The 24,218-nt window shown below is 42.1% G+C and overlaps 1 protein-coding gene across 2 annotated transcripts in view; it reads left to right on the top strand.

Moving 5' to 3' along the window:
• Positions 1-19,324, top strand: part of LOC124615272 (retinol-binding protein pinta-like) — a 114,557-nt gene extending 95,233 nt beyond the window's left edge. For both annotated transcript variants that reach the window (XM_047143020.1, XM_047143021.1), the window contains one exon: positions 17,520-19,324. In XM_047143020.1, coding sequence (XP_046998976.1) covers positions 17,520-17,671 — 152 coding nt within the window. In that variant the 3' untranslated portion in view covers positions 17,672-19,324. The remainder of the gene's footprint in view (positions 1-17,519) is intronic.
• The last annotated feature ends 4,894 nt before the right edge of the window (positions 19,325-24,218 follow it).

The following is a 24,218-nucleotide window of genomic DNA, read 5'->3' on the forward strand; positions in this document are numbered from 1 at the left end:
CTTTTGAGATAACGTATGTTAAAGGTACACAGAACAAAATTGTAGATGCTTTATCCAGGTTACCGTTGAGTGAGGGTAATGAGGTAGGATACGACGTGGATGAGGAACATGTAAAATTATTTTATATAAAAGGTGTTCAAGGGGAAAAGAAAATTGAAGGGATTTATAAAAACATGAGTAGGTACCAGAATCAGGACGAAATATGGAAGATGGTGAAACGTGAGTTGGAAAGGAAGGATAGTAACAATAAATTGCCAAAATAATACAAAATTCATGATGGGGTATTGTTTAGGCGAACTGATGAAAATTCGGATGACTGAAAAGTGTGTTGGCCTCGGGAATATATAGATGAGACAATAGATTATATACATTTGAATTTTGGGCATGTAGGTGTTAGGAAGTGTGTACCGAAATTAAGGGAAAGTGCGTCTTTTGACAACATGGTAAGGAGAGTGAACAACCGAATCAAAACCTGTGACAAATGTCAAAGAGCAAAAGCTACAAATCAAACATGTAAGCTTCTTATTCAAAATATTAAACCGAATGATGTGATGTAACTGTTATCAGTGGATCTTTATGGTGCATTACCGAAGTCTAAGGGAGGTTTTGTGTACATTTTTGTAGTTTTAGAAGTATTTTCTAAATTTATAAAACTATCCATTACGTAAAGTTACTGGGAAACCCATTTTGAGCAAATTGGAAGGTGATTATTTTGTGAAGTTTGGGAAATCTAAGGCTATATTGTCTGACATTGGGTCACAGATTGCATGTAAGAAGTGGAAAGAAGGTGTTACTAATGAGGGAGTTACAGTAATTTACACTTCAACATATCACCCACAGGGCAACCCCGTAGAATGTTGGCAGATTCTACCATACCTATAGTGGCAGTAACCACAGTTCTTGGGAAGATATAGTAGGAAATATTGAAGAGGTTAGGAATACTATTGTTCATGATGTAACACGGTTTACTCCTCGGGAGATTATGAAAGGTGAGAGACAGAAAAGTTTGGTGAAGGCAAAATTATCTTTCCCTGCTAAGGAGAAATTGAGTTGGTACGAAAAGAAGAAAAGAGTAAGTGAGCTGGTGAGAAGAAACTGTTGGAAAGAAAGAAAAGACATGATGACAAAGTAAAAGGTGTTGAATTAATAAAGGGGATTTAGCTTTAGTTAAAACATATGAGAAGTCTAAAGAAATAAATAGTGAGAATTCTAAATACTTTGATGTGTAAAAAGGTCCATTTGAGGTGCCTGGTATACCCCACTCAAATGCATTTCATCTGGTTTACCCAAAAATTGAAAAGAAGTTTGTTCTTAAAAATATAGTAGATTTAAAGCCTTCTAGTGCAAGGAATCTGAAACCTTAATTGGGTATTTGGTTAGTAAATAATTTTATGAGAAGCAGAATATGACTTATAACTACTGAACAGGGACAAATGTTAATGTGATGGTATAACAATAAACTTTATGTATACATATGTCAGCCCTTGAAATTTTAAATAGTGACCATATTGTGACATATTAATCAATTCGCATCGGACGCAGGCTCGAATCCTGCCTCGGGCATGGATGTGTGTGATGTCCTTAGGTTAGTTACGTTTAAGTAGTTCTAAGTTATAGGGGGACTGCTGACCTCAGAAATTAAGTCCCATAGTGCTCAGAGCCATTTGAAACATTAATCAATTTATGTCAAAGAACACAGACAATATGATGTGGTAATCTGCAATTTTGCAAATTATATTGAATGATATGACACACAGTTAGGGAATACTCACACCAAAAGATGAGCCATATATATATATATATATATATATATATATATATATATATATATATATATATATATATATATATATATATGCAATTGATATTTGACAGGCAATATATACTGTTGTGGGTTGGCAGGATAGCCAACCCCGTATTATTAGAGGATGCCAAAAGGCACGCGTTTTAGCTCACGCAGGCTGGCGTGAGGTCATGGAACAGGTCAAGGAAATTAGAATTTAGAAAAACGGACGTAGCTGGTGGAATACTTAACTTTAATCCATAAATGGTGAACGCCACTCTTGTCAGTACATTATTTACAATATCAATAGTAACTGAACATGGCGCCTTGCTAGGTCGTAGCAAATGACGAAGGCTTCCGCCCGCCGTGGGGAGGACCCCATGTTGACGTATGCGACGAGGTGGGGAGCCAAACAACAGGCGAGGCTGTGCCACCCGCACCCTGACACTCGGACCGCGGGGAGCTAGGAAACGCCTGAAAATCTGCTCCAGGGTACACGCCAACATGCGGTGTATGCGCCCGCAGAGAGACAGGAGGGGCCGAAGGGTCGACCTCCATCGGGCCGGGACACCCGACGGGCGAAGACGACATATGGTCCGGAGTGGGCAAGAGTTCCATGTCGGAGGACAACTGGTCACGGGAAGTGATCGGCGGCGCGTGACCCTGGGAGGCGCCTGGCAGTTGCAGCGACGCGTCCACTGCGGGCGTCGCCGGTGGGAGAACAGGCGGCGGCGGAGGCGGCGGCGGCGGCGCGTCGTCATGGGGCAAAATGGAAGGCAGCGTCGGTAACACCTGGGGCTGAGGCGAGCCAGTAGATGGGTCCCCAGGGCTCTGACGGGACGGCACCGTCGCTGAAAGCAGACGGGGAGCGGCAGATCCCGCGCGACAACAGAGGCGCAGCTGATTGAGATGCCGACGCACCTCACAAGAGGCCCCCAAAACCAGATACATAGCGCGGCCGAGGCAGCGAAGAATGCGCCCTTCGAGCCAACGCCGTGAACCTCGATAGTGGCGGTAGTAGACAACGTCGCCTGGGGCAAAAGCAGGTGTCTGCCGCTGCACAGGAACCTGATGCGGCGGATGCAGCAAAGACATCAAGGCGCGATGAGGGCGACCGTGGAGCAACTCAGTCGGTGAGCGACCATCTCGGGGCTGAGAGCGATACGAGGACAAAAAGAGCAATAACGCGTCCTCCCGAGAATGTGACTCTTTCAACTTCAACATCTGTGACTTGAAAGTCCTGACCAATCGTTCAGTGGCACCGTTTGACTGTGGCGAAAACGGCGCGGACGTCAGATGTTGAATATCATTGGCCTTGGAGAATAACTGAAATTATGCGGACATGAATTGTGGGCCATTGTCGGAAACAATAGTCTGTGGAAGACCTTCGATGCAAAAGATAGCTGATAACGCTTGGATGGTGGCAGATAACGTCTTGGAAGACATCCGGACAACAAAAGGAAAATTACTGAATGAATCTACCTCAACCAACCATCGAACATTCCAGAATGGACCAGCAAAATCGATGTGTAAGCGTTGCCAAGGGGAAGTGGCTTTTGGCCATGCAAAGAATTTCTGCGGCGGTGCGGATTGTTGTTCGGCACACGCCATGCAAGAAGAGCACATATTCGTAATCGTAGCATCGATTCTGAACCAAGTACAGTGCTGACGAGCAAGTTGTTTCGTTCGCACTATACCCCAATGTCCTTGGTGGAGAAGCTGTAAGACAGAGGACTGTAACGAACGTGGGACCACGACCCTGGACTGATCATTATCAGAACGCAACAGCGAAACATCATGTCGTACAAAAAGTCTCTCCTGGTGAGCATAAAATCGGCGAACTAACGGATCCCCGATCCGTGACTTTGACAAGGGCCATTGCTTAGCAACAAAACGCAGAACGTTAGCAAGGACAGGGACGGCAGCTGTGGCACGACGAAAATCAATCGGAAACGATTCGACCACGTCATCGGTTGCCGAATCAATGAACATGCAAGTAAGTTCGGAGGAATCGAATGCTCTATCCTCAGTAACAGGCAAACGGGACAACGCATTGGCGTTTCCGTGCGTAGCAGTGGACCGATACAAGATGTCGTAGCGGTACTGCGAGAGGAAAAGAGACCAGCGAATGAATTTCTGCGCTGTACGTGAAGGTACAGGCTTGGTTGGATGAAAAAGCGATGTCAAAGGTTTGTGGTCTGTGATAACGGTAAGGTGACGACCATACAAGAAATCATGAAACTTCGTAACACAAATACGAGAGCCAATGCTTCTTTCTCGATCTGTGAATAATTTCGTTGCGCAGACGAGAGCAATTTGGACGCAAAGGCAATAGGACGATCGTGCGATCCATCTTTGTGCGCAAGCACAGCACCGATCCCGAAATCCGATGCATCCACCATCAACAAAAGGGGCTTCCGGGGATCGAATGGCGTAAGGCAAGTATTGGAAAGCAACGCCGATTTCAACTGGCGAAAGGCGCGTTCGCATTCCGTCGTCCAGACAAACGGAACACCTTTACGGCGTAAGCGATGAAGCGGAGCTGAAATGTAAGAGGCATGGGGAACATAGCGATGATAATAGTTAATTTTGCCCCGCACACTCTGTAGCTGCTTCAAATTCTGCGGCGAAGGCAAGTCTTGTATGGCACGGAGGTGCTCTGGACTGGGATGTATGCCTTGGGCATTGAGTACATGGCCCAGGTAGGGTAAGTCACGAGCAAAAAACACACGTGTCCTTCCGCAAGCGAAGACCATTTTCTCGCAAGACCTGAAATAATGTTGTGAGATTGGCAAAGTCTCAATTTTCCGGAAGGTTTTGGCAAAATTACTAAGGGTGATGCCCAGAGAGAAGCCTGGACACGTTCAATTTCACCTTGTGATTCCAATTCGTGTAATGGTTTTGCGACCTCATTACGCAATGCGTGGGGAACATTGCGTGCTCTGAAAAATTTCGGTTGCGCGTTTACTTTCAGTTCCAGATGTGCTTTATAGTTCTTTGCGCAACCAAGGCCCAGTGCAAAAATGTCTGCAAATTCTTCACATAGACGAGAAACACCGTCTGAAGGCACAGTCTGGTTCACTGATAGTACCTGAATTACTATAGACAAGTTAAACAACTGAAATAAATCGAAACCAAACAAGTTCACTGCAGAAGAAAAATGAAGGACGTAAAATGACACAAGTTTTGTTTGTCCCTCGTGTGTTGCAATAAGGCTGCACTGTCCTAACAGAGATCTTGTGAGCTGAATAGCTAGTTAACTTAACAGTTGCAGCACGCAACGGAGGTGTGCCCAGCAGTTTGTAAGTGTCTTGATTGATCAGTGAAACTGCAGCCCCGGTATCGAGCTGGAATGGTATCAATTTTCCGTTAATGTCCAAGTCCACAAAAAGTTTATTGACCTGCTGACGACAAGAGCGATTGTCTCGTGCAACGTGAACTGACACTGGTACAAAATCACTTGCGACTTGACGGGAGTTCCTGCAAAGTCGACGCACACTATTTGTTGGATGAACACCGTCACTATTAGAGAGAGTGGCGCTGGGCGGAGTGGCATGAACTATATGAATTTCCATGGGCGAAGTGTCGCGAGCCTGAGTATCCTTGGTTCGATTCCGATTCCGGCACGAAACAAAGGGCCTGGAATGATTTTGAGTTTCTGATCTGAGCTTTTTCTGGCAAACACTTTGAACATGTACTTTTTTATTACAGTAAAAGCATATAGCTTGGCGTGATGGGCAGTTCTCACACGAATGTCTAGTAGCACACCGCGGGCATGATTTTAGCACTGCATTTGCTTGCCGGCGTGGCACACGTGGCTGAGAGCCTGGCGGCAGTGGCGCGGCCAGGCGCGAGGACTGTTTACTGTTCCGTGCAGCTCACCCGGCGGGCCAGTTAACCTGACACATGGCTGGCGAAGTTGCAAATGATTCCTGACCAAAGTCAAGTGTGTCCTGCCGATCCAATATGTCCATCACATGTTGAAGGGAGGGATTGACTAGTTTCAGAATCTGTTCCCATTATACGAACATCAGAAATGTTCTGTGCAATTGCATCACGTACCATAGTATCTGAATAAGGGAGTCCACATTGACACTCAAAAGCACAATCCCTAGTAAGGCCTTGCAAGGTTGCAAGCCCCTCCCGATTAGTCTGACCTGCCGTACGTTTTGTATGAAAGAAGGTATACCTTTTCGCAACTACATTGACTGATTCTTTGAAATATCCATCTAATGCAGACAAAATTTCTTCATAGGATAGAGTTGCTACGTCGCGTCGCGGAAATAATTTGGCTATCATACGGTACGTGGTCACCCCAATGGATGATAACAAAAAAGGCTGCCACTCATTACCTTGAATTCTGTAGGCGGCGAGATGGAATCCAAATTGGCGTGACCACTCCGTCCAGCTTTCGAGTGCAGCATCAATAGAATGAAAAGTTGGTGCAACTGCGTGTTGTGGCTGCATTGGCAGTGGGGCGGCGGCTGCCACATCGTTTTGCATTGCACGTTGACCCTGGACGAGCTGTCCAAGGGCATCCAGTAAGGCCTGCATCTGCTGATTCTGTAAGCGATAAAACTCGGACAGTACATCTGGAGATGGTGGCGAAGCCATTACACAGGTAAATCAGGGCAGTATAGTTATGAACGCGGTATTGTCTCGTCGCCAATGTTATGGGTTGGCTGGAGAGCCAACCCAGTATTATTAGAGGAAGCCGAAAGGCACGCGTCTTAGCTCACGCAGGCTGGCGTGAGGTCATGGAACAGGTCAAGGAAATTAGAATTTAGAAAAACGGACGTAGCTGGTGGAATACTTAACTTTAATCCATAAATGGTGAACGCTGCTCTTGTCTGTACATTATTTACAATATCAATTGTAACTGAACATGGCGCCTCGCTAGGTCGTAGCAAATGACTTAGCTGAAGGCTATGCTAACTATCGTCTCGGCAAATGAGAGCGTATTTTGTCAGTGAACCATCGCTAGCATAGTCGGTTGAACAACTGGGGCGAGTGCTAGGAAGTCTCTCTAGACCTGCCGTGTATTGGCGCTCGGTCTGCAATCACTGATAGTGGCGACACGCGGGTCCGACGCATACTAACGGACCGCGGCCGATTTAAAGGCTACCACCTAGCAAGTGTGGTGTCTGGCGGTGACACCACATATACCATACTTATTTTGTATCTGTGACAGTGTGGGTAAATAAAAAATGAGAGAGAGAGAGCAAGCTTTAAAGAAACAATAACATAGTGGCAAGCCTTTATGTGGGGAAAATACGAATGCGTTGGTGTATATATTCAGGTTCATAGTGTATAACTGTAGCTATATATATTTTCTTGGACTGAACACATAATGTTTGTTCGTTTTTTTTTCATTATGGTCAAATTTCCGTAGTGTAATAAATTAGTTATTTGCTTTAGTGAGAGATATCTCTTGCTTAATATGTGAAAGTTATGGAATTTTTTTGCTGCCAGATAAGTTCATCTCTTTTAATATTGATTGACAATTCATAATACAAATTGACAAAGTGCCAAAGTAAAAACATTAAAAAATCACTTGTAGCATATGGCTTACATGTGTAAGGACATTTTATCATAAGATGTACTGTGGAACATCTCATGATAAAATGGGGGGGGCACATGTAAAGACAATGCGCGATGTCTACGTAGGCCCCTACAATAATTTGCTTTTACTTTTGCAGGTTTACTGGAACTATATTGACTTTAATTGTTCATTTGGCCCTGTTGAAGTGATTTATCGCATCTATATAATAATTGTACCGAATTACTTAATTTTTTTTATTACATAAACATTGGCATACCATATTGAGATTAAAATTGACGTGTTATTGGCTTCACATGAGATTCTACACGTTCTGACAAAGACTATACCAATTTTTTTTATTTCGTCCTTGACTAACAGGGGTAACCAGATTCCTTGTATAGGTCATGTTTTATTATATAAAAGTTTTTTTTTTTTTTTTAGAAGTAGATATCCAGTTTCTTTACAGGCTGTAACCTTCTTTACCGACCCCCGACTGTACTACGTACTGCAGCATCGCCATACACTGCACAGAAACGTTTATGGATGATCACCACGGTTTCTTTTTCTGCAGACAAGAATTCAATAAGAGCCTGCTTCTTGTAACGCGAGCCGCGTGCAGAGGCCTTTTGACGCCGTACTACGGCTCTGCCATCTGCCAGAGCAGTTAGAAACTTCTCCGGCCACAGAACAAACATCAAATGTGAAGCACCAACAAGGACGTTTGTCTATGTATATTAGTGGCTTTTTTAAAAAAAAAAAAAAAAAAAAAAGGTCTCGTAGAAATTACGTCAACGCACAATTTGATGTGAGCTGAAGCGTCCTAGATGCTCTCAATAGAAATTGCTATATTTCGTGCCTTCTTTCATTGTTGCCGCTCCTAGGGACCCATTGTCCGGTTCGAAGCACGGTTACCGAAATGCACTCTAGCAGACGTGGTGTGAAGCCGTGCACGATAGCTGCGAGTGCGTTGTTGCAGCTATTTTGTATCACATTTTAACATGGGCGTCTTTGAAATGCATGTCAGCGAATTGTTCTAGTTCTGTGTCATATTTTACCACAACAGTTGATGGGCACAAGGTCTACGTAAGTTGTCAGTACTGCATAAGATTCTACCCCTGCAACGCCGTACCGCTCGGGGATTAAAATGGTCCCTCCGCTCTCCCAGCAAACTTCTCAGTAAAAGAACTCGCGAATACAGTCCGTACAGCACTTAGTGGCCCTTGCTACCCTGCTTCCATGTCGCAGTTGTCGAAGATTTCGATAAGCACTGTGTCACTTCTCACAGCTGCAAGCCTTTGCGTATTTGACGAGTTCAACAGGTTTAAATTAAATTAATGTTAGATAAGTGCCACATCTGAAGGTGAGCGACTTATCAATGTGTTTTCACTACGTTTCTGTCATAGCAGATGATCGTATCGTAACAACGGTCATGCTGTAAATTCTTTTAGTATCGTTTAAAGCGATTAAATTGGAGACATCCCGCGGCCGCGACACCCCGAGCAAGACATTGCGACCCCCTTGCGGGTCGCGGCCCACAGATTGAAAAACGCTGGGATAAAAAACAAAAATACATGGGGCAAATACATGCACATATAGTGATCCGTCTTCTTTGGTCGTGTCTTCGAAGGATCCTCGTCGTCACTTTACCTACCCATAGGTAAATAGGTGTTCCGAATACAATGTAAACTACACACGCAACTGACATCGAACTGCCCGTGTACACACTACCGAAGCAGAAGATTAAAGTTTCGTCTCGGAAGCTTCAAACTTGCCAACGTCAAAACGAGTAAATTCAAATCTGATAAACTGGAAATGTCGATTGTTGATTTGGGAACGATAATCTTCGAGCGATTAGGAGATTTTAGCATAAATAAAAAAGTTGAACTTCATTAAAAAAAACGGGGGAAAACATTATCAAATACGCCAAATACGTGAAATGGGTGAAATGCGGGGAAACCTTTAAGATACGGGAAACCTATCGAAAATACGGGAGGCAGAAGAAAATGCGGGTAAAATATGGGAGACTCAGTAAAGTACGCGAGACCTGGAGTCCTATAAATAACACTTGCACTCAAAATGACAATACTCATTACAGCTGACGACCTTAACTGTGTTGACAGGAATGAGAACATAGCTCGACGTGTAGTGGTGGTGACTAATCGAAGAGCACAGCGTCCAGGTATTCTTTCATCCCGCAGCCTGTGCGAATGGTGCACAGCTCACGCTCGACGCACTCCAGCGAGTAACAGCTGCGCCTTCTCGCGGCCGTAGAAATCGTTGTAGTGCACATACGGCGACATCACAGTGATAATTGCGCAACAATACTGGACTGGAAGCCAACCAGTACGCACGTAGGCAGAAGAAAACAGGCAGTGTTTATTTCGTTTATGAATACAATAAGAAACGGAACATAAGGTTTTGAACTCACCCGATGGTTAGTTCACTGGTTCCTAAGGGAGCGTTCGTCTCACTATTAATAGATGACGAAAGTAAGTATTTTCGATTGAATGTACACTAGTTTGATGGATTAACGGTAAAAACACAGCTGTAACGTCAACTGTTCATTTTTTCCAGGTATCTGGGTAGGAGATCTGCATATTCAGTGCATAGTTTGTCACACAACACTGTTTAAAACAGTAAAGAAAATTTGTGAAGCTTTGAGGGTCTTACAAAGAGAGAGATCATTCATAAATTCACAGAAGAAAGGTGACTGAAAAATTCCAGAGTATTTGAGAAGCATCCTACGTGATCTGGGCAATAGAATCAGATCAACCCAAGTAAGAAGAAACCTTTTCGCAGATTACTGTATAGACAATTGTGGCAAAGCACAGTGCAAGGAAAATGTATCGAAGTCTGATCGGTAACGGTCATAGTGAGCAATGAATCAGTTTATTCCTGTGATGTATACGGCTCCGTCGTTTCATACACACTGCTGAAGAGCACGAGAAAACTATGCTGCGAAACCGCGATAATAAATCGCTCGTTTGCATCGAGGGTAAAACCGTCCTCACACGGGGCGAAGCAGCTAGCGTTGACGAGGACGCAGACGGAACATACGATCTCAGGAGAGATAGCGCCGCCGACACACGGGACGAGCTGGTTAACGAGATTTGCGCTCCCAGCACTCTACAGCGACCGTTGTCGGCACATAGTGGCTTCACGAAAACGGATCCGCGTAAGATAGCTGCGGCAACTATATTAGGGACTGTCGAGCAAGAGCGGAGAAAATTGCGAAGAAGATTCTGGCCTCGTCAATGGCTTGAACAGCAAATAGTGGTAGAGGAATACTACGTAACGCTGTCCAACGATTTCAGGTACGTACTAGTAGACGTTATTCGTTAACTCAGTTGAAATTTCATCTCATTTTCGGTTTTAAATTGAATATAGTTGCTGTGTACTGTATATGTCAGTTTGCTCATGCATGAGATCCGTATACTCGAGATTGCATTGCTTTTGTAATCGTTTGATTCGAATGGAACAGGAGATATTTACGAAGCCATCATTGAGAAAGTCATTTGCCAGCAAGACACAAACTGATTCATTTCACATAGCCAGAGATAGGTATATGTATTTTACAGAAAGTTTCGTAACACCAGAAACTTTGAGCATATTTTTCACAATGAGATTTTCACTCTGCAGTAGAGTGTGCGCTGATATGAAACTTCCTGGCAGGTTAAAACTATGTGCCGGACCGAGACTCGAACTGGCGGCCTTTGCGAACCTTGCAGAACTAGCAAGGTTCGCAGGAGAGCTTATGTAAAGTTTAGAAGGTAGGAGACGATGTATTGGCAGAAGTAAAGCTGTGATGAGGGGGCGTGAGTCGTGCTTGGGTAGCTTAGTTTGTAGAGCACTTGCCTGCGAAAGGCAAAGTTCCAGAGTTCGAGTCTCGGACCGGCACACAGTTTTATTCTGCCAGGAAGTTTCATGTAATTTTTGTTTACTTTCTGGATAGACTGGTAGTCACATTAAGATTTCTGGCCACTGGGGACATTCCAGTCGGTGTTTGCAACAACAACTGCAGCAAATACATTATTCGTTATAAATAACGTCGACTTTGAGGTAACGCTTTTATTAAATGAACAAGAAAAATCCAGAATCTTTCAGAAAGCAAAGATGAAGAAACCTTACCATGAGGTGGGCACGCGAGCGCGAGAGCTCACGACGCCACCAACCGCGCTATACCGTCACATATCAACTGGCTCTCGGTATATGGCATAAAATGTCATTATCTGATGTTTAACGTGCAAATTATACCAACAAATCGCGCTTTTTAGAGGTCGTCATTGTGCCATAGCACTCAAACGGTATGCATTCGTAGTACTAAACTTATAACACTAAAAATATTATCAAGTACGGAAAGCCTTCACATATACTTGTAGTTTTCTGTCATTTTATTATAACAAATGCTAGATAAAACTACGCGTTTTGAGGGATCCTTAAGTTTCTGATTCTTTGAAACGACTAATAATAGTGTCACACACTCTATGAGAAACAAAACCAAAGAAGTACGATTTAACTTGTGGCGTAAAACGACGTCGCATCACATTGACCACGCTCCTCTCTACGAGGCAAAAAGTGACGAACTATATTCTTTATTTCGCTCTCCACAGTGTTGTGGAGCGTGGAATTCCGCGCAGTGACGTCATCGGCTCTTCGACTACATGCCTTTTGATGCCCCGTGAGAGGACGGCATCAGTGAACGGCGCGTAGCCATACGCGCCGAGCATAGGGACACGTTTGCGAACTAAAGGTTGTCAATGCTTTACTCATGAGTAGTGCTGCAAGAAATCGTACTCGAAAGAGTATCGAAGAAAAAGCACCGATATCCTAAAATATCCGTATACTTATTTTTGATAAAACGATTACGGTAGATACAAACTCATCTTTGTTCTTAAATCTACCTCTAATAGGGTTCAATAGTTTTTTCACAAGTTTGAATACATTAACAGAACAGTTAAATCAAGTTTTTTTTTGTTAAATACTATAATTTGTAAAAAAAATACTGATTAGATCGATATTCTAGGAGTTATAAACACGACCCTCCTCACATGCACATTTTTCCACTGGTGATGCGTTTTTTCTTTTTTAAATACTATCAAATGATCCAATTTATGGCAGAAGGGCTTGGCTCACGCCCAGAAAACAGCCTATAATTCCCAACGTTTTTACCAGTGTCACCCAAAAACGCATGTGTCACACACATTGCTCACATCTCTCTTTCCCCCCTCTCCATCTCTCCATCTGCACCTCGCCCCTACGTCAATCTCCTTTCCTCCACTCTCTGTCCTTCTCCTACTCCCCACCTCTCTGTACATCTTCTCCTCCCCGTCCATCTGCTCCTCTCCACTCTACCTGTCGATCTGTTCCCCTCCGCTCTCTATGTCCATCCTCTTTCCTGCCCCCTCTATGCCCATCTCCTCCCCATCTTTATGTCCATCTCCTCCACTCCTCTCCCCTCTCACTGTCCATCATCTCTTCCTCCAATCTGTGTCGATCTCCACAGCCTTTCTCTGCCCATATCCTCCATTTCTCTCTCTATCAATCTACTCCTCCCCCCCCCCCCCTCTCTCTCTCTCTCTCTCTCTCTCTCCATTTCCTTCTCCCCAGTCCCTCTGTCCATCTGTCCATTTCCTCCCCTCTCCTGCCCCTTTCTCTGGCCATCTCCACACCCACTCTCTGTTCATCTCCTCCACCTCTCTCTGTCAGTCTTCTCCTTCCCCTGTGTATGTGTCTGTATCTCCTCCTGCCACCGTCCTATGTCCATCTCCACATTTCTGGCCTACTCCTCTTCTCTCTCTCTTTGCCCAACTCCTCCTCATCTCTCTCTCCGTCTGTCTCTTCAGCCCCCTTCTCTCTCTCCATGTCCTATGGCACCCCACTATCACCACCACCTCCACCCAAGTGGAAAGTGGTTCTTATCCTCACAGTATCTCTCCCCATATGTGTATGTGTATGTGTACCAAGTTTGGTTGGAATCAAATCCAGCAGTTTAGGAGGAGATGTGGAGCAAACACACGTCCATTTTTATAACACTGGGTGTTTCAAAATGACAGTAAAACTTTCATCATGTATATTGGCAAAAAAGGAACAGGTAGATAGGTGCAGTTTGTCACATATTGTTGACATACACCTTAAGCTGCAGTAGTCATTTAACAGATTTCAGTGTGTGCGACATCTGTAGCATTGGGTGCAGTGCATCCTTCCTGTGGTGTGCGTACTGTAAGACCTTCAGTACACACACCATTAGATTATTTGACTTGTCACTCTAACGAAGTAGGCGAGTGTCAGCAATATGTCTCGTGGTCTTATCATGGCGTGTTTACCTTCTGCCGTTAGGTCAGACGATAGAAATGCCACTTGCATGCTTAGACTAGCTGATTGACGGTGACCAACTTTAAACAGAACTTGATTAATTTTCACACACCTTTATTAATATAATAACAAGCATTAAAATTACTTAACTTGTTTCTGGATGCTATTTACAATTGACAATCTGAGGTTCCTTTGGTATTGGTACGTTAATCTTATTCTCACATATATCTCTGATACTTGACAAAAGTGTCTACACATTTATTTTCATGACTATGTACAGGAATATGATAATCTTATTAGGCGCAGACTGAAACTTGATTATAGACTGGTACAGACAAATGTAGACTGGTACAGACTAATGCAGACAAATGCAGACTGACTAATCGGGGGTCTGTACACGCGTTCATGTAGCACTGCACGAGGAGAGAAGGTTCTACGTCAGCAGCAATCTTATTGGCTGCATTACACATTGATATGCGGATCGGCGGAAGCAGGATTTGGTCCGTCTCTATGGCTGCGCCATCTTGTAGCGCGGAGACGGACGAGCGCTGCGCCTGCGTTGTTGTGCTTAGCGGGGTGCGCTCTAGTGGGAAAGTTGTGCTCGTGCTGACTACACGGAACTATGTACACAATACTCCCATAGCTGTTATTAGTGGCAAGCACTGACGAATTAATGCAGTAGCATGTGATGTAGCCAAGAGATTAGGTAGCAGCTATCAAAGATAATAATTAAATGAAAACATTGGTATAGCTGTTGGTTTAAAGATATATAATGCTGTGGTTGTGTAGCAAAGAATTTACATTTTTACAGCACAGTATAAAACCAAAGAGTTTACATAATAGAAAGTTAGCAAACAGAAGACTGCTTAGGATACGTGTTATTATCAAACTGAGCCATAAAGATTATTCCAGGTTAAGCATTCATTTAATGGCAACAGGAACTTATTAAACTACTTGTGAATGTTGCTCAGTTCCGCTGTTAACAATTTTTGTTCTTATGTATTTTTCTGTTTAATTTAACAGTCTCAGTCCATACAACATAGTGCATAATGTTTGTAATCGACATGTGTGACTCCTGGTAGAACTTGATCTTTAAACCTTAGTAGCATGAGGGCAGATTCACTGGATAAGGAAACGGTCACCTCGCTACTAACAACAGCTGTAAAGTGTTGTGACACACACTGCGCAAAGTTGAATGTAAGATACATGAAGATCTGACTTTCCCTACGAAACCAACGCCAGTTGGTCAGAATGGGCCGATATGACCCCTCACTTTTGTACCATATTATTTATGTTCCCATAGACTTCCAGGTGGTTTCTAAGCTTAAACTACTTAATAACTTGTGAATTTTTATGTCTGCCTGTATTGGAAGATCCATAGGATGGTAATCAGCTTTACACATGCCACGTCTATCACTCACAGCGATGGAAAAGTAGTCGTATGTACAAAGCCAATCACACCACGCTTGGGACTCAGTCACCTTGCGTATTGCGACCACATTACATATTTTCCTGTAACATAACTCCATCTTCGCTGTGTATAAGGACTATTCGAAAGGTCTTTGTAAAAATTCAGTATCTGAGACTTCCTCCATCACGTTATCGACATATCATACGAGGCAAGTTTTCATGACCGGTATTTCTGCCTTTGGTGAATTCTGTTTTTATGGTCATGATGTCATGGTTAATGACAAAATTCTTGGCCAAAATTGTCGTCTTTCAGTGCTGGATGCATTATCAGAGCCTGTAAAGACTCATACATCACTACAGGCTCAAACACGCTCAAGTAGCTGACACGTGTCCACGCAACTATCGGTTCGTGACGTCATGAAACCGCTGCATCAGTTGGCAGAGTCGCGCCGGCGTATGCTACGGAGCTATTAGTGGAGAGGAACTGTCGCTGTTTGATTTGTTTAGCACCAAGGTTCATATCATGTGTACATCCAGTCTTTCTTCTTTTCTATTACAACGGTTTCTGTGCTTCTGACATTCTGTGGCGCCTCTGTACATTACAGAATATTAATAAGTGGATCTTAATTAAACCATAGCATCGGAAAAACGAATGTTGTGGATATTTAATTGCAGAGCACACGATCTGCTACTGACGATTTACCCGTACTTCCCAGAAGACACTTGCTCTTGTGTTCCATAGACCTGGTGTCAATGTTTCTTTCTTGACGTTCTTAACTACATTTGACCGCATGTGCTAAGGCTGTTTCATGGGGCATGGAAAAAACTTTGACCAAAAGCATTAAACGAAGGAATCTGAGAATAGGAACTAGGGGCGCAGTGAAAATGGCGGTCAGCTTGAACATTTGCTGCGACATACGTATGTTAATTAAGAGATGGCATATCTGCGTATAAGAGCAATCATTTTTCATTTACTTTGAACTTCTCAAGACATATTGAGACATCAAACACGGGTATGTGATTGTTTTCATATGTAAAGAAGTGTTGTGTAAGACCAGTATCAGTTGCAAAGCGATTTAGGGAAGATTGCTGTATGGTGTGGCAGGTGGCAGTTGACGCTAAATAACGAAAAGTGTGAGGTGATCCATATGAGTTCCAAATGATATCCGTTGGAATTCGATTACTCGATAAATAATACAATTCTCAAGGCTGTCAATTCAACTAAGTACCTGGGTGTTAAAATTACGAACAACTTCAGTTGGAAAGACCACATAGATAATATTGTGGGGAAGGCGAGCTAAAGGTTGCGTTTCATTGGCAGGACACTTAGAAGATGCAACAAGTCCACTAAAGAGACAGCTTACACTACACTCGTTCGTCCTCTGTTAGAATGTTGCTGCGCGGTGTGGGATGCTTACCAGTTGGGATTGACGGTGGACATCGAAAGGGCGCAAAAAAGGGCAGCTGGTTTTCTATTATCACGTAATAGGGGAGAGAGTGTAGCAGATATGATACGCGAGTTGGGATGGAAGTCATTAAAGCAAAGACGTTTTTCGTTGCGGCGAGATCTATTTACGAAATTTCAATCACCAACTTTATCTTCCGAATGCGAAAATATTTTGTTGAGCCAAACCTACTTAGGTAGGAATGATCATCAAAATAAAATAAGAGAATTCAGAGCTCGTACACAAAGGTTTAGGTGTTCGTTTTTCCCGCGCGCTGTTCGGGAGTGGAATGGTAGGGAGATAGTATGATTGTGGTTCGATGAACCCTCTGCCAAGCACTTGAATGTGAATTGCAGAGTAATCATGTAGATGTGGATGTAGATGTAGACAGCAGGTAAGTACAGGTATACATGTATCTGATGATTGAAGTTGTCGTGTTCCGGTCGTGAGGATTGGTGAATCCAAACATTTCGTGTACATTTTCTGGGTATTCCATTTCATTTTGATTAAAGATAAGCATATATCAGATTTAAATAACGCTGTTGTAGCGACGAAAATTTGCGGTTGCGACCCCTCCTAGTTCCTATACCCAGATTCGTTTGATGCGGTCTTTCTACCATACACTTTTGGTAAAATTGTTTTCCGCTCTCTGTATATTCCTGCTCTGCCAAGCGACGGCCGTATATCCTTTGCAGTGCTCAAATTAGAGTTAGATTGAACTGTGCTGATGCCATCTGTGATAGTTTGCACGAACGGGAGGAAAGCTTTCATTTTATTTATTCCTTTTTTTCTTATAGAAATTCCGAATGTTGCTGAACTAGTTTAAGTTTGTACTGGTATACGAATCTTTATAAACTCAGACGTTTTCAGCGCTGGAAGACGAAACGCTAGGAAGAGAAATATACCGTGGACAACAGCCTAATTTCCACAAACGAAAATCACTGACGATGGAGATGCATTCGTGTAGCTGTGGATAGTAGGAGTAATTTCTAGAGACTGAACAATTAAGTGTACTTTCTTATTTCAGATGAATTCATCAGGAGGGCGGAGGAGAAGAAAGAGTGGTTCGTGGAGCAGGACCGCTACACCTCGGACGAGAGCAAGAGGCCTCCAGACAACCACTATGCCGACGACATGTACGGTGTGGCGGGCTCCTTCAAAAAGCTCTCAGTAGACTGACGCCGTCACAGTTCATTGCGTAGATTCTGTCACCTGTGGACAGTAAACTGTGGTACACAGGGTGAACCGGGAATCCACCAACGAAATTTCAGAATCTGTTATATGATTATTTGTGAGTGTTTTGGTGTAACAGACCCATGGCCTTCGATGGTTCGTTAGAGAGTAACATCATTTCTTTTCATGTTTTCTTATTGAGGTCTGCAGTCGCAAACTGGTTTGGTACAGAGCCAAATGCTAGTCTATCCTCTGCAGAAACTTCTTCAAAAAAATGGTTCAAATGGCTCTGAGCACTATGGGACTTAACTTCTGAGGTCATCAGTCCCCTGGAACTTAGAACTACTTAAACCTAACTAACCTAAGGACATCACACACATCCATGCCCGAGGCAGGATTCGAACCTGCGACCGTAGCGGTCGCGCGGTTCCACACTGCAGCGCCTAGAAACTTCTTCACCTCTCCATATGTACAGCACCGGACGTCCATCTGTGGGTATCTTAGTTCAACCGATCCCTTCTTTTAGTCGAATTGTGCCCTTTCATCAATTATACGACCTACCCACCTAATGTATGGCAATCTTTTTAGCACCACATTTCAAACAGTTCTATTCTCTTATTAACTGAACATTTAATCGTCCACGTTTCGCTTCAGTTCAATGCTACACTCCAGACAAATACCTTCAGAAAAAAGCCTAAAATATTTATTATTATCCTTAACAAATTTCTGTTTTTCACAAATGATTATTTTTTCAGCTGCCAGTTCGCATTTTATGATCTCCCTACTTCGGCCATCATCATTTATTTTACTACTCAAGCAGCGAAACGCATCTACTACAGCCAGTGACTTACTTTCTAATCTACTTCCCCCTGCTTGCCGGATTCCGTTCCCTGAACTTTATGTCTCTATCCAAGTTTCTCCTTAATTTTCTTTACTGCCACAATGTCCAGACTGAATTCCGTCTGATAGGTGACAGCCGTCCTAAACTACCACTTTCCCTTTGTGCCTTTCAAGCTTTGCAACTCCAGTCAATTCTCTGTACAAGCTCTAGAACTCACTACTTGCATTCTTTTCCTCCTACCTTCACAGTTTCCCAAACCCAAACGGATCTTTCGCAAAGTCGACCTCTACCAATTTTTTGATTCTACTGCAAATTGTTCGTGCCAGCATTTTGTAACCATTTTATTATACAGATGGCTCTCTAATATTCACACCTCACAGCACCTACCTTCTCTGAAACAGAAATAATCACTGTCTTCTTGTTTTCTCACCCCTCACCTTTCTGCTTTGTATTTGTATTGAACTGAAAAATCTCTATAAGTAACAACCAGAGAGTACGGCTCCCCTATACAAAAATACTTTGAAGTAACTTTGATCACCGTCTGAAATTTTGTCAGCTGTTCGGGTTCATCCAGATTCGTAATACGCGTGCTCTTCTACAAGGACAAGGTCTACGGGACCTCCACTACTATACATTCTAGTTGTAAAGCAAACGCAAGTGTGAAAATTAAAATGTTAATTTATGTGACTTGTGATTTATGCCTTTTTGGCTACTCATCTATTTTTCCATCGTATGGATTGCACGCAATCCTCATTGCGTATTCAATGACTGGATAACCGTTAATGACAATTTTGGAAAAGGAGCATCACAAAGGTGGGTCGAAGGAAATGATCTGTCTACAATCCAGAAAAATTTTTGTAATTGCTAAGCGCTTGTCTTCAAAATTTAATTTTTCGTGATGTTCCATAAACTAATCTTTAAGCTTTGTTGCATGTTGAAATACAGTTATCTCATTTATCAAATGATTTTATGAAACCTAAATTAGGAGAATAGTTTCAGATCATCTTGTTCAACATGCCAAGGATTCTATAAGATACTGAAGCAGCCTTCAAGATTTCTAGCATCCGCAACTGTGGTTTTTCTCTCTTCCAAATGTTCTCTCAAGTATGACTCCACGCCTTGATACATATTTTTGGCAATAGTTAAGCCTGACAAGAGCATAGTAACAGCTGGAAAATTAGAAAAACTTTTTGCGTAAAGTTCATTTACACAAAACTGCATTTTACCTACAGATGCAAGTATTTTATCAGTCCTTTGCTCAATTATATTACTTGGATCTCGTAATTCCATATCTGTTTTGGTTTAATTTTTGTGTAATATAAGACAAAAAAAACTGTAAGAGCCCATCATTATCAGTTATGAAGTTCACTATAATTTTAACTGCGTTGCAAAACAGTTTCACATTTCAGATTTCAGACATTTTATAGCAATTTTCCATTGCTTAGCCATCTTACAGCAGAATGCAGGACCACATCACTGCAACAAGTTTGCCGTTCCTCCACTGGTTCTTAGATTTTCTGTTTTTAAGTTCACGTGTACTAGTTAAGTTTATAACACTTAGGGAAGTTTCACATCATCCTTGAGTTTGTTATTTGAAATATGACATTAAGTCAAATTTTCCTCACGCAGTAAGCAGTGAACGAAGCATAAATTTGGAAAATTCCATTCCATTCAACGTTACCAAACCACTGTTTATGCCCGGCATTGATACACTGACATTAAGTTGCTCTTAGGTAAGCCACTTTCTCTACATTATCTTTAATAGCATCTATAAAATTACAGTCTTTTGTGTGATCTCTCATGGTTACATCTGATAAGAAATCATCATCTAATATCTCATCATTTGTGAGCAATGCACAAAAAATTAAGCTGAGCCATAAAAGCTATATTGAACTGGAATCACACGAAAAACTATTTGAATATTTTTACTTTATTACTCATTCCCTCATGCATACATTTTTAAATATCTTCTATGCGGTGGTGACAGGAAGCTTCCGAAAAGATAAGTTATCTTATTTCAGACAATATTTGTATATTGCTTGAGAAACGTTGAAACAGAATTTGAGAAACAATTATCAACATTGCTTCACTAATTCAGCGTCAGTGAAAGGTTTGAAAATTTGTGGAATAATTTTAAGATCTACATAGGATGCTTACATGACAGCCTCATGCATCGAAACTTACCGCAAGATTGACCCTGTTTGGCATGATAAAGGTTGGGGCGAGGGTGCGCGTATGGTGCGTCGCCGTTCTTTGTGTATTCCTTGTGCACATCTCACATCTAATGACACACTCCGCAATTCCTTCTCTACATGAACACCTACAACCCTCAGGTCAATAACAATAGGTGATGAAAGCGAGAAGTGGGGTTAATTGTTGCAGTACCACAGAAGAATTCAAGAACAGTGCGAGTAGGAATTGAGTGTCATTGCTTTGCTAATGGAGTGGTGAGTTCTGTTTGGCCATGAACTATTACAACATCAGCCACGAGAACGACAGGAAAATTATCGTATGTTTAGTGGGTACTGACAAAAATGATGCCCCAAGGGAGAATGTGTTACATATGTTTACTTATATTCAAATAAATTAAAATCGTTAACTCGCCAACTAATTCTTTTAGTAGCCAAATTTAATCGCCAGTCGCCAGAAAGTTAAAGCTAGCTAGTACTTAAAAAAGAAAAACAAAAACAAAAAAAAGCCAAGAGTGCGAAAAACCGCCGTATCAAGCAATCCTGTCGCAACAGATTGTGTGTCGGGCAGATGGCAACTATGCGGAGCTCGGAAAGCAAGACTGCAAGATATGATTGATCAGTCAGATACCAGACAATACCTGCTCTTAACTGTCAAGTGCAAGGTATTTGTAATCACATTATTTATTACTTGTTTATTGAGATTTTTCTCTATATTAAGGTTTTTCTCCAACATAACAAATACCCATTAATTATTATCTCTGCTACGTAAGATCTTAATTTAGCTCTTCAGGATGTCCCTCTAGCTGTTTCAGTCTTGTATATACTCTCCCTCCACGCCAATTCTACTCATTGCTAATTGTACACTTTGGAGCCAGAAGATAGCAGGGTGTCCTTTTCTTTCCCTCGGGTTCCCATTCCAGGACCATTTTCGGTATTCTGGCTTCATCCATTCTTCTTACGTGCCCGTACCATTGTAACATCCTTCTGTCCATCGCGACATGTATTTTTTCTCTTACTTCCTTTCGCTTTATTATTTAGTCGTTTCTTACTTTCTCTTTTCTAGAGATTTTTGCTGTTCTCCAGAAGTCCGTTTCCACTGCTTGCAGTCTTTTTACGTGTTTCAGATTAATAGTCGATATCTCTATTCCATACATTACTATGTACTCTTGTATCGATTTATATATGATTCTATTCGTTCGTATCATTACATTTCTGCTCCATAGGATTAAACTGAGCATCTCAATGACCTTCCCTCCACTGCTAATTCCTTTATTAATTTATACCTCTGATTTCGCCACCATGTCTAAAACGGATCCCAAATTACAGAAAGTGTTGTGGCGTAACAAGACAGCTACGCCACACTTAAGTAGCCGAAAGGCACGCGTAATCTCAAGTAGGCTAGATAGAGGTCTGAAACAGGATACTTATTAATGTTATAAAGAAAAGTATGTAGCTGCTGGAATACTTAACTTTTAATTTTTCCTTGTTGTATACATCGTTCTGGATGAGACATTTCATACGATAACTATCAAACTATGTAACGCTAATGGCGCCTTGCTAGGTCGTAGCCATGGACTTAGCTGAAGGCTATTCTAACTGTCTCTCGGCAAATGAGAGAAAGGCTTCGTCAGTATAGTCGCTAGCAAAGTCGTCGTACAACTGGGGTGAGTGCTAGTCCGTATTTCGAGACCTGCCTTGTGGTGGCGCTCGGTCTGCGATCACACAGTGGCGACACGCGGGTCCGACATGTACTAAATGGACCGCGGCCGATTTAAGCTACCACCTAGCAAGTGTGGTGTCTGGCGGTGACACCACAGAAAGTTTGACCTTCTTAATTCTCTTTAGGTATAAGTTATCTGGATCATGAGTGAAGTACAACGTTTTCTGGTAATTAATCTTCAATTCCCAGTTTCTGCATTCCGTTGCTAACTCATTACCTATATAATTTGCATCCTCCCTATCTTTTCCTACATCTGCTTGATCATCAACAAATAGCAAAGTGATGTAAATAAACTCTGTCTTTAATTTCTGTCCCCACCCCATTGCATTTGCGAGTTCATGCCTTAAGACTTACGTGTGTATAGATGTTAGATATTGTTGGTGAAATGAGGCAGCCTTATAACAGACCCTTGTAATCACATTACAATCGCAATACACAACTACAACTTGTTGGGTAAATTTCCTTGTCTTTAGTAAGCCGTTCAAGCAGCAGTAAGTACACCGACAAAAGCTGAAATAAAAACCTCGACTGCATAAGTCTTTGTCTCTATAATTTGAATGGCGCTCGCAATCTCCACTTCAACAATTACACAAGTCAGCAAAATTTCCTTTTTTTAATGTTCAAATTTGTATGATGAGTGACTTCCATTGATTTTTTTTTTTTGTGCTGATTTCAAACAATTTTTTAGAAATTTTCCATCAGCCAGAATTTGTGAGTAATCACATTTGCTGCAGTTATATATTTAAGTAAATCCAAAATCATAGGCAAAATAAATTTCATCGTGTCTAAAATGTACGTCAAGTAGATTCTCGACCATACTTTGCTTCAGGAACATCTCTCTTGAGGTCGCCACCATATCTGAAGTCCCTTTGTGGTCTTTCTCCACTTCAGCAGTGTCTTGATGGAAACGCTTGTCATGTTCGTTGCTGAAAGTGTTGAAGTTCTCAGGGAAGAAATCAATTAACTTACGGACTACTTCTCTGTAGTGTTCAGATCTTTAATTTCCTAGAAGGTTTATGACAATGTCTTTGAGAGAAAGGCGATTCTTGCAAATTTGACAGGCTTTCAAGCTGTGAATCTTTCGTAAGTTCCCTAATTTGAGGGATAACAAATATTTCCTATTATAATTTCACTTTACTGATCCTTGAGAACCTGATTTGTAGTAAGAGAAATGCTCTCCCATCACGATCCACTAATTGAAAGAATTCTTAATCATACATAGCGTGATATCTAATGGAAGCAACAACATTTTGTCAGCAGTACAAGAGGTTAAGAACAACATCTGCCTGTAGTGAATAAAATGACTCTCTCTTTGGCCAGTATCCATTAATATAATTGCAGCTATGTGTGGTATCCCACATGCACAATAAGCAGTAAAAATATGTATGTCCAAGTTGCAATCCAAGTAGAACAGCAGTTGCATTAAAATCTGCACTTACCTGTCACGAATAGTCATTATATCGGATACTGGATAGCAACAGATGCATGTTCATGTAACTTTCCTTGATATCAACCGCAGGAGCTATAGGAGTGGATGGAAACTTATTTCCATTATGGAGCAAGACCATATTGATGTCGGTTTTCGAGAAGTCAATGAACAAACGCCAATCTTTAGGTTTACGTTCATGGCGCAATGACTCTTACAAAGAATAAACATTATTACACAAACCTAGATCTTCCTCTGTATAAATAAATGCTCAAACTATTTTTGGCGTTGACGGAAAGAACTTGACTTGGTGGCATCCTGCAGGAGGTTTCATCCTTCAGTCTCAAAACAAGTAACTCTGCTTTACCTTTAAG

This window comes from Schistocerca americana, chromosome 5 (assembly GCF_021461395.2).
Source record: "Schistocerca americana isolate TAMUIC-IGC-003095 chromosome 5, iqSchAmer2.1, whole genome shotgun sequence".
Classification (NCBI taxonomy): Eukaryota; Metazoa; Arthropoda; class Insecta; order Orthoptera; family Acrididae; genus Schistocerca; species Schistocerca americana.